Source organism: Haliaeetus albicilla, chromosome 5, assembly GCF_947461875.1.
Source record: "Haliaeetus albicilla chromosome 5, bHalAlb1.1, whole genome shotgun sequence".
Taxonomy (NCBI): Eukaryota; Metazoa; Chordata; class Aves; order Accipitriformes; family Accipitridae; genus Haliaeetus; species Haliaeetus albicilla.
The window spans coordinates 23,455,471-23,466,926 of record NC_091487.1 but is presented as its reverse complement, the minus strand read 5'-3'; the positions used below and the strand labels follow the sequence as shown (position 1 = coordinate 23,466,926).

The 11,456-nt window shown below is 41.7% G+C and overlaps 1 protein-coding gene across 1 annotated transcript in view; it reads left to right on the top strand.

Moving 5' to 3' along the window:
• Positions 1–3,985: 3,985 nt before the first annotated feature.
• Positions 3,986–11,456, top strand: part of TSHR (thyroid stimulating hormone receptor) — a 76,863-nt gene continuing 69,392 nt past the window's right edge. Inside the window, exon 1 of the mRNA XM_069783716.1 lies at positions 3,986–4,259. Coding sequence (XP_069639817.1) covers positions 4,090–4,259 — 170 coding nt within the window. The 5' untranslated portion in view covers positions 3,986–4,089. The remainder of the gene's footprint in view (positions 4,260–11,456) is intronic.

The following is an 11,456-nucleotide window of genomic DNA, read 5'->3' as shown; positions in this document are numbered from 1 at the left end:
CCATATATTAAGCAGTTCTTTTTTATTTTGAAATCTGCTCAGAACATCTACAACTTCAGTATCAGCCTTGCCATTTCTTCGGTCTGCAATCTTTTATAGTTGCCATTTTTGATCCCTTAGAAATAGCTGTTAAGATATTTATTCTTTCCATAACATTTTCTGGACTACCACTGCTGCCACAGAGCAGCTGACATGCCAAAGCTTCTAATGCCAATATGTACTTGCATGTTCTTTTTCCTACTAAATAAAAGGTAATTCAAAATACTTTGCCCTCAGTGAAAGAGCAATGAAACAAACTACCCTTCTTCTAGTTTAAGAGCCTGAAACACAATTACTATGGAGTAGCTAATGCAGGGTAGCCTATTAGTAAAGATAAGTAGCATGAGGATACCTTTAGTACACCAAATGAATGAGTATGACTTGGTTTATGAAAACCCACTGAAATGACTCAAATCTTGGGACTACTTATCTGCCCACTGTTAAAACTATTATTCCTTTGATTAGTCCACACACAGTGATACACAGAAAGTAACACTGAAGTTGCAATAAAAGTGGGGGAGAGGGGGGTTGCAAAAAAGTACATCCAAGAGGTTGCAACAAATCACCCCAGCAGTATTGTCATTAAAGAGGGGATACACTTCCCTAGTCTCCTCCTGCTAACCAGGCCATGTCGTGAAAAGCACGGACTCCTCTGTTGTGCTCTGAGTTGTATTAGGTCATCAAGATTGGTTGCGAGAAAACATAGATTAAGCTGGAAGAGGATTTTAATGCTGCTGCTCAAAGTTGACAAGCTGCCTCTGGACAGTGTCAGGCAATGAGACTCACGGCAGCTAAGAGACTTGGTCCAAAATAAGACAGAGATTCCTTTGGTGATACATTTGTTTTGCTAAATGGCTTTGTACAACTCTGTGTCAGCCTGTGTCAACCGAAATATTTCTTTGCCAAAGCCAAAAGGAACTGAGATTTTAATGTCCTATTGCTAATACACCATAGAGTGTCCCCAGGACAAGCTGGATACTTTAGCAGTAAGAACAAGAAAACCAGCGGAGAATTTTGATATCCTGGAAAAACCCTGTAGGGAGATGTAGCACTGTCTGAATTTTGTAACATGTAGCACATTAGGTGAAGTTCATTAAGTGGCTGATTACTCTGTTTAGGTAGAGGACCCAAGGCAAGGCTAACACCACTAAACTTTTAGTTTTGTTTGGTCTCTGATGTATCTGCATTTCATTTTAAAAAAGTTATGACCATGTGGCTACTGCAGTATAAATCATGGAAACCACAACACCATGAGAGGAAATAAGGCAGCAAGTCCTGAAGGTCCCAGCAAGTGCCTCCCTGCAGGATGGGTGGGCTGAGGTGTTGTTTCCAGATCTGGGAAGGATCAGTGGGACTGTATGAAGCACACAGTAAGGAACCCTAAGCTTGCACCACAACCTTGGCCCCCATTCTTATGAGTTGCCCTCAGAAATTAGTAAGGCTTTGGAGCACTGTGAAATGATACAGTTGTGTCTCACAGCTGATAGGATGGATGGATGAGAATGTGTGTCTTGTCTATGGTCCCCCAAACAGGAAGACAGGCCATGCCTCATGAATGCCAGGCAATATTACCCTGGATGTCTTAGACAACAATCGAGTAGACTGACCAGTAGGTTGTTTTGCGGATTGTAGCAACTGTGGTGAAGTAGCACTTGCTGACCCTGAATTACTATTCACACAGGAAATAGTGTGGATAGCTTCCACAGGGGACAGGATGGGATTGGACAGGATGGGATGGGTTAGCAGCCAGAAATAGGTGTTCTTCCACCCTCAGAACCTGTACGAGCATGTGACTTTCTTTGTGAAATTTGTTATTAGCCCTTGGCTGGGAGAGAACATGATCCCACGTCTGAGAGATAGCAAGCCTGAACACATTGTTAGCAGCCTCCAGCAACTTGGTCTGGCTTACACTGTACTGGAGTCTCCCTTAGCACTGACCAGAGTGGTGAACAGTTACAGAGCTCCATGTCTGACTTGACAACATTGAGTCACAATTTTTCCCTTGCCTGTGCCTCAGTGGAGTGTGCAGCTCCCTTGTTCGTTGGCCTTGAAATTCAGTGATCTGCCTGTGGCTTCATTTTTATTTAGTCAGATTGGTATGGACACCAAAAAGTGGCGGTGGCTCTTAGGGCTGCAGGGTGAGTCACAGATATGAGCAGTGTGCCAGAAGGACATGACCGAGTAGGGCACGGGGCAGCCAGCATTCCCAAGGGAATTCCATACAATGCAGTGTGAATTTGTCTAGGACAGTCTGTGGTGGGTGCTTCAGCTTGTCCCTTCACTGGGACACCCCTAAGGATATCCCTATCTTAACAGCACAAATGTGTCTGATGGGATTCCTCACTTGCACAAGATCTAAGCACTAACATATGTCTGTAAGATCAGGATTTATATTGTATTTCTTTATGGGCATAGTATTATTTGCTCACCTTAAAACAATACGTTGAGGGCATTAGTTATATTTAGGAAACACATACTAATGAACTGACTTAAATTACTTTTAAAGAGTTGTATCAAAATAATATCCGATATGTTGTACTCATAACTTTTGGGTAACTCTGATTTAGCTGGAGGGGAACTGTTTATCCAAGAAGAGTGTGGTCTGATTTTTTGCTGAGTAGGTTATTTTTTCAAGTTTCCTCCTCCCAAGGTTACAAACATTTTTGCTGACATTTTTCTTGTTGTGTACCTACACATGCACAAAATCTATATGAAGGAGAAATCACTGGCATTTAGTTGAAAAAAAAAAAAGTTGAAGGAATTGAGGCAACGTATTAAAGAACTTTCTTTACTGCCTCATTGAATTAATATCTTTTCTTCTCTCGCTACTTTTAAATACTTGTTTTTAGCAAGAGAATCTCTTGCTTATGAAGAAACTCAGAATTAAATCAGTATTAACCAGATTTTTTTTCTGCTTTTAGTATGTCTGTTGGACACAGAGATGACCGCTTCAGTGTGGGAATCTCTGTGCCATGTCCATTGTAAACCTGTGTCCCTACCAGTGACCGGAGTAGGGTGCTACTTCAAGTGACAATAATTTCACAGCACTTCTCTCAAGGTTAGATTTTTTTTTTCCCCCTCCATTTTTTCTCTGGTGAAAGGATTTTATGTTTTCTGGTAATGTGGAAAATGTTACTCTCTCCTCTTCCTTTTGCTCTCTTTTATCATGTGATTTTCAAAATCACTCTTTTGAATTTTCGGTGCTTTTTTCAACTGCTTCAATTTAGTGCGTATCTGCTTTGCAGTCAGTGAATTTTTACTCGGTGTAAAGATCCGCGGCACCCTCACTGCTTTCACGGGTGAGTGCGTGTTGCGCTTACCCAGCCCCCTCCCTCCTCCCTTCCGCAAAGACGCTAGAAGAAATGTTCGGGCTAAGACGTCACGCCGCCGCCTTTGAAAACGGCTCGGCGGGCTCTGCAGCCCAGCTCCGCACCTGGCAGCTCTCGCCCGGCCGGGCGCGGCGCGGGTCTGCCCGGCCCGACTCGACTCGACTCGACTCGACTCGACTCGACTCGACTCGACTCGGCTCGGCGCCCGGTCGCCCCGCGCAGTCCCGGCCGCCCTCGGCAGGTGGCCCCGGCGCCCCGCGGCTGCGCTGGGACCCGCCGGCTGCGGACGGGAGCGCGGGGAGCGGCGCTGCCCCCGGCTGACGGGGGTGCCGGCCGGCGCGGCCGGGCTCGGCTCGGCGCTGCGCCGCTGGCCCGGTGGGCGCCGGGGCAGGGGCGCTGCCGGGGCAGGGGCGCTGCCCCGCGGGAGGGGTGCCGCGGAGCAGGGCGGGCAGGTCCGTGCGGGGCGGGGAGCGGCAGGGAGGGACGGCCGGGGGGTGGGCGCGGGGGCCGGGGCGAGGGGGGGGGAGCCTGCCCGAAGGAGAGGGCGCGGGGGGGTTGCTGAGACCTCTCCTGTCCCCGCGCAGGGAGGAGGCGGCGGCGGCGGCGGCGTCCGGCAAAGGTGCCGCCTTTCCCGGGCAGCTGCTCCCGGCGGGGCAGCGCCGGTGCCTCCTCCCTTTCCCTCGGGAGAAGCGAGGGGCAGAGCGGGAGCGGGCGGCGGAAGATGCTGTGCCTGCCGGTAGCCGTCCTGTTGCTGCTGGTGCTGGTGCTGTGCAGCCAGGGCACAGAGCGGTGTCCTTCAGCCTTCTGCGAGTGTTCCGACGAGGATGACTACAGAATCACTTGCAGGGACATCCACTTCATTCCCAGCCTTCCGGAGGACACCCAGACCCTGTGAGTACGTCGGGATAGTTCAGGGGAGACACTAGCCGGTTGCGAGCGTTCGTATTTGGCAAGCAGGAGATGCTCTGAGCTACTGCCCTGTGAGATGAGGGAGGGAAGCGGTGAGGGGGGGAGCGCTGCAATTTCCCTGGGCAGGACAGCATAGTGGGAACGGCAGTGTGAGGACTCTGTGCGTGTCGGGGAGACGTAGGAAAAGTGACTCTCAGACCTTGCAGAGATGTGAAAAGGTGATTGTCCGTTGGGCCTTAAATGTTCTGGGTACGATATGGGAGGCTGTTTGTAGGCAAACTGAGCAGAAGGCAGGATTCTGTGTGGCATGCGCCTAGGGGGTGAGGGGAAGGATGGGTAGCTCAAACACAGCTTTGTAATTAAAAAAAGAATAGGAAATGGATGTGGCACCTCGCAAACAGTTCCACAAAAGCTTCTGTGCGCTTTCAGCTTCTTTGCCAAAGCCCGCCAAAATGAATCCGCGGGAACTGAGAATCCCAATATACCGTCTGGGAGACAAAGTACTTCAGGTAAACAAAAGTGTGGAGTATGGGATAGAGCAGCAAATTTGGAGCTTGCCAAAGTGATAGAGCAATGCAATTACCTAAACCTAAGTGTTTAGTACCATTACAGGCACAGTAGAATATCTTGTCTGGGTTCCAGCTGCCAGTCCAGAAGTTGTCCTGTGACATATCTGTCAGCCCCATAGAGATATATCAAATAAATACTGTAGGGAAACTGAAATGGTACCAGTCAGCTATAACTAAGCAGCTGAATCACTCCTGGCTTTTACTTTTTCTCGTAAGGCACAAAATGTTTCTAGCCTCCAAAGGAAGGCTCACTTGTAAGTAGAATACTTTCTGATATAATAAACTCAAACTCAGTTGATTTAATTGCAAGGTAAAATGATAACGGGTTGATTGGTTTATGTCTTGATAATGAATCTCAGGACCTTATCTGAAAATATGAGCCTGAAGTTATTTGAACTTATTTGAATGGACTTCTCAAGATTTTTTAACACCTGAAAGTAAAGGCTTAGCAAAGTGATAACTTAACATAAATAATTTTTTCTCTGTCTTTTCAGGTATTTCTATTATTTATGCATGCCTTTAATTTTTTGGATGATTAGACTGCAGTATTTCAGTTGATAAGATTTTAAATTATACGGGTATTGGTTTGGTTATCATACTTTCGTATATGCGGTTTATTTGGTTTGAAGTTGCAGTAATATTACTGTATGTAACATGGAGTATGTTCTTTGCAATCTACCATGACAAGCCAGAAAATAAAACAGTTTCAGTTTACAGAAGAAATATGCCTTCATACAGGCATTTAAAATAGTTAATAGAAACAATGAGATCACATAATGGAATTGGATACTTTCTTTGAAAAATGCTGGTATGATGGCTGAGAAGTACCTCTCTATATACGGCTTCACAAATAAAGCACTTTGGCTGCTGGAGTTCTAGTGTTTTAAACACCTGTTGTAATGGGGGGTCTAAGATCATAAGCCACTGTTTTTAAAAGACAAAAACACCCAGTGAAAATAGTATTTCCATGGAAAAAAGTAACAAAAACAATCGAGAAATATTTTTCTGATTATTTTGGGTGTGTTTTAATCATCTGTACCAACTGGGGTGACTATTGTAAACTTCTCAAGAAGTGTACTCCCTACCATAGTCATCATAAGACAAAAAAAAAAATCCAGGTAGTGACAGTTGTGATTTTATGGTACACGGTAGAAAAGGTAGAACGTGCACTGTATAGTCTGTTTGATTTGAAAATAAATGGGAAAATTCTCTAAGGAAATAAGGAAAACGGAGCTCTCTTCACAAAAAGAAAAAAGCATTTTTTACTTCAGTTTGCAGTTTTCTCTCTGGATAATGTGTGTATATTTTCTTTCTGTGTTATTATTTGAATTGCTGAATTCTGATGGACTGTATCTAATTCTGTAGTTCCTTGCTCTTGGCAAATGACTTAATCTTTCTTTCCCTCCATATGTTAAATGGGAGTCATAACAGTTACTTGTATTTTTTTTTTCGTTCAGAGTGCTTTCAGATGCTTCAGACTGACTTACTTGCACGTGGAGGATAAAATAACACAAAAAGTTTTCCTGAGAGATTGTAAGGTGTGTGCCCCTGCTTCCATCATGTTTTGCATCCCTCTGCCTTACAACTGGCAACAGTTCTGAATTAAAGACAAAAGATTCCAAAATAATTGAAGTTTCTGTTAACCTTAAGAACAAATGAACACTTCTTTGAAGTGAAGTATGTAGCTGTGCATATCTGCACATTGTGTGTTGAAAGCCTCTACAATTTTCCCCAAATCCAACTTTGTTACTTTAGTTAAAGTAACTTTGCTTCTTGGTGCTTATGCGTGAACCTCAAGACAGCCAATTTTAAAACTTTCTCGTGTGGCTATTCAGTTTTGTAGGGTTTTTAAAGCTAAGAGACTGGTGAGTCTAGGAACACTTTGCCAGCTTTTGGAGATGATGAACTCTTTTCAGTGCACAGGATCTTGAAACTCCAATTAAAGTTTCATTCCAATTATTCAGCCAGGACTGTTCTCATTTCTCTATTCTACTTTAAGAGAGTGGTGTAAGCCTTTATTTAACAAGCCGTGTTTATAAGAAATTGCAAAAAATGTTTATTTCCGAACTTTTTTAGTGGAAAAGTGTCATGAACTTCAGCCAGGAAAGTGTGTTTGTTTTAAACTGGTTTTAATGTATTTGTCCAAATATAGTTAATGCAGGTACTTATCCAGAATGCCTGAGTGCACAGATATTGTTCTTGGAGATGCCTTTTTTCAGTACAAGATTTTTCTTTTTTTTCTTTTTCTGTGGAGTAAACAAAAGAAGTAGAAAGAAAAAGGGTTTGTGTATTACAGGCAAATCTTGTCTTGTTGCCTGAAGTTAAGGGTTATATACTTATACCATATTATGGTAGGAAAGCAGTTCTAAGTGGTACTGAAATACAGTACTAAAAAATACAAAATTAGGTATCAATAATTTTGTCACCTCTATAATATTTTTCATGCCCCTCTCTGCATAGCTGACACCCTGGCCTGGTCCCTCCTTTGCTTCTGCCTCTGCCTATCCTCGACTCCGCTCCTCCTTCATGCTATGGTAGTGGCACTACATGCATGGTACTGAGGGAATCCCTGTCCCAACCGCTCATCTGGCAGTGCTTTTCTCTTTCACCAGCACAGTGCTGGAGCAGAGCAATGGTTGGTGCTGTAACCTCCTCTGTGTTTGGTGGAATATGCCAGGGGAGATCCTGGCCTTTCAGTGCAAGCAGATCCACTAGGAAGTGGGGGTTAATGACTGCGAAGAATTACTTACACTTACAGACCACCAAAACCCCACTGAACCTTTGTCCAAAGATATAATTGCATCATAATGCTTGAATTATTGTAATACCTTTCTTGGCATCATTATGATGAAATATTCAGATGGTATCACTATGCCAGCATCATCTCAACACAGTCCCCAATGCTTTTCATTTTATGCATCTATTATTAGCTGCTTTTAATTATTTTTCCTTTGGCAATAAAACTAATATTTGCTTCTTATATATTTGTGCTCTACTTCACCTGCATTTGCTTACTAAAACAACTTCAGCTCCCCTTCCCATCCCTAATATCCTCAATACCCTCGCTTAAGTTTTCCACCACTTAAGAACAGCCATAGCAAATCAGTCCAATGGCTCTCATCTAATGCTGTATCCTGTCTCCAGGATTTCCCTTCTCTTAATTTTCCTTAGGTATCTGCATATAGAAGTCATATGTGGTACTCTCCATGAATAGTGTCTCAGCTTTCAATTATTTTTACCTGCAGGAAGTTTCTAAACTTGGTGTGGTTTTGTCATTGTAGTAACCCTCAGAGGATTGCTCTTCTCTGTCTCTTGAATTTCATGTTTGCGCCTCATTCAATTGTCTCTTGAGCCCATTTCAACATCCATAATATCCTTTGGCAATGAGTTCCACAAGTTTAATAGAAGTTGCAAGAACTCATTTTTCTCGTTGTTGTAGCAAATGCCACATTGTCCTCTCATCAGCAGCTGCATACACAACATTTTCAGGTCCCTTAAGCCTGCTGACAATATTCTCATCTCCTCCCTATACTTTCTATAGCAAGCCAACAGTAGTGTCCTGTGTTCCCTCCCATAAATGTTACTCAAGGCAGTCTCATCAACTGCCTAAACCCCGTATATATGTATGACTGGACAGAAGGCAGCATCTCCTGAGTTCAGAGCTGTATGAGTGCTGAATGATTATTCTCTATGGAACGGATAAGGGCTGAGCCCTCCCCACTTTCTCTCTCTCTCTTTCTTTTTTTTTTTTTTTTTTTTGGAAGAGATGTTAATAAGGTTTCTATCGTGTACCCAGGTGCTATTTTTCACATCACCATAATCAAATTTGGTTGAAATTGGACAAGAGGAAGTTGGGGGGGACAGTGGAACTGGCAGATAAATAGACATAAAACCAGTACAGTCTTTAAGAATATGCTCTTTACGTGAGGTATTAAGCTACAATTCTGCATCTGCTCCAGGATATTGGCCACAGGTAGGATACTGCTTTTTGATACATGCAAGGTAGCTCACCCTTCAGGCACAAGGAGCCTTGACATATGTCATGTTTCCTATGTTGGTAAGGGTGAGCACGTGAATACCAGGATAGCAAGATGTACTGAATCAGCTGGTCAGTTTAGTTCCCCATGCTGTTGTCAGCTTTTGATAAAACAGATGTAGAAACTGTGTAACATATTTTACACATTTACATTGTGATGTTTAGAACTAGCAATGATATGTTAAATATTCATAAATACTTATTCATAAAAATGTTTTTTTGAACTGGAGAACAAAATATGTAGGGACTTAACAGTTTTACCTGTAATAATTGCATCACTGGCATCCACATTTTTTTTATATGCTTAATGAGTAGTTTAGAGCATTTTGAGTTCACAGAAGCTACGAGTAAAACTGAAGGAGATAATGTCTCTACTTTATATTGAAAATAAACTGATTTAAAGTATTTTCCCCCAAGTCTTAGTCTTAGGAATTGTCTGAAATTCAGAGATATTCTGACTTCAGGCAATTCTATCGTGATCTTCTTATAGACTTCATTACTTCAGAATTAAGTATGGACCCTCATAAATACATCTTCATAAATAACTTTGCAACATAAGCACATACTTATTATCCCTATTTTAATGATGAAGTACTGAGAGTCTAAAAGAACAGGAAAAATAGTGACATCTGAAGGAAGCTGTTAGGTCATCCTTCAGAAAATGGAAGTCGTGCCCAAATGAGGAGATCTTTGGAAACTTGAACTAATACAGTACAAAAATATTTTGAATAGAAATTTGTAATATCATAAAAACTCAGTATAGTCTTTAAAACACAAAAGAGGGTAAGTCTGAAAAACTATCAAACTGAAGTGTCAGTATGAAGGTTGTTTGAAACAAATTGAAAAATTGAATAGAATTAAATTCCCTGAGCCAGATAATACTTGTGTAACAGTTCCAAAGACATTAAAATATGAAATTGCTGCTTTACCTACTGTAGTATGTAACTTACCATTTAAATCAGCCATGGTGATAGAGGAATGGAAGGTCACAAGTATAGCGTAATTATTTTTTAAAAGTGCTTTAGGTAATACCTTGGGAACTAAATGCTGGTAGGTCTGTCTTCTTTGGAAGGCTGTGAAAAATGGGAAGGAATCGATCTGGTTTTCATAAAGGGAAAGCTCACCTCACAAATATATGTGCTAGTTCTTCTAAGGAATCAGAAACATGTGAATACATTGATTTTTGAACTTGCATTTTCAAAAAAATCAGCAAGGACCTTAGGAAAAACTTGAGACAAATTAGCTGTTAGACACATAGGAAAGAAAGCTGGTTTATGGATTGACAGCAGGTTTAAGCACGGAGAAAAAAAGGTCATAACAAACTTAATTTTCAGAATACAGGGAATTCATCAAAGGACCTTTGCTTGGAACTATGACATCGAACAGTCTGAGTGTAGGCTGCTGCTTGTTTAGGCTGTCCCTAGTTTTTTTTAATCTAGGTTTTTTTAATCTAGCTGCATATGCTGTGATCTTGGTGAGTGAGCTGCCATCAATACATGCCATTTTTATATCCTGCTATTTCTCCTCAATAGCCTGCCACCAGCTATTATTAGTAGCTGAAAAGACAAAAATCTTACTGTTCCTTTGAGTGAGCCTAATTGCCCTTAGAGCAAGCAGAAATTACACACATCCATTGCAGGGAGACTAAAACCTATAGTTTACTGGTTTAGCTTCATAAAGGTTGATAATGCAGCTTCTTGCCCACATCTTTTAGAAACTGGCCTCATAAGATTTCAGTAAGATATACTCTTAATTACATTGTAATAAAATATTTGGGTTGTAAATGGCTTAAGATCTACTGCCACTTAGCTGTAGCAAAAAGCATGTGTTTGCTTTCTAACAACTGTTTAAGTAAAACTCACCATCTGTGAACAGTCACATGGTAAAATACGTTATAATAAAATGCTAGGTGCTTGTTTGTGAAGTCATTTGTTTTCCCTGCTTAATAAGTTGTAGGGGCATAGATTTTAAGGCCGAGAGGGCTCATGGGAACATCTAGTCTGACATTCCGGATGATAAAAAGCATAAAACTTTCCCAATAGGTATGGTTAATTATAGCTCCTTCTTTTTTATTTTTTTGGGGGTAGAAAAATCATATATTGTTGGTTTAAAAATACTATTAAAAAGAATTATGTTAAAAAGAATCCCATACAACTGCTGACAATTTGTTCACATGCTCAGTCATCTTTGCTTTTTGTCTGTGTTTGTGGCTGCTGCTGTGCGATACAAAGTAGGGAAGTGTGTTTAGGCATTGAATTTATACACTTTGAATAGCCAGTCAATTGCAAATTCAAGCTTCTAATTTTGATCCTCCGAACTGCATGTAAGAAAAGTGCTGGAACTATCCTGGAGTAAATGGTTGGGATAAATCTTTTCTCTCCCAAGATGAAATCTGGGGCACTGTAGCTTTATGCCACTAGATTTTGTGCAGTCTTTACCTGTCAGATGAAAGAGCCCTGCATTGTTACAGTTAACATGATCAAATTACTCCTTTTTGTTTTGATAAATTGAACAAGTTATGATTCTGGTGTCTTCCACTCTAAGGCATATTTTTCAATACTTTATTTAAACCTG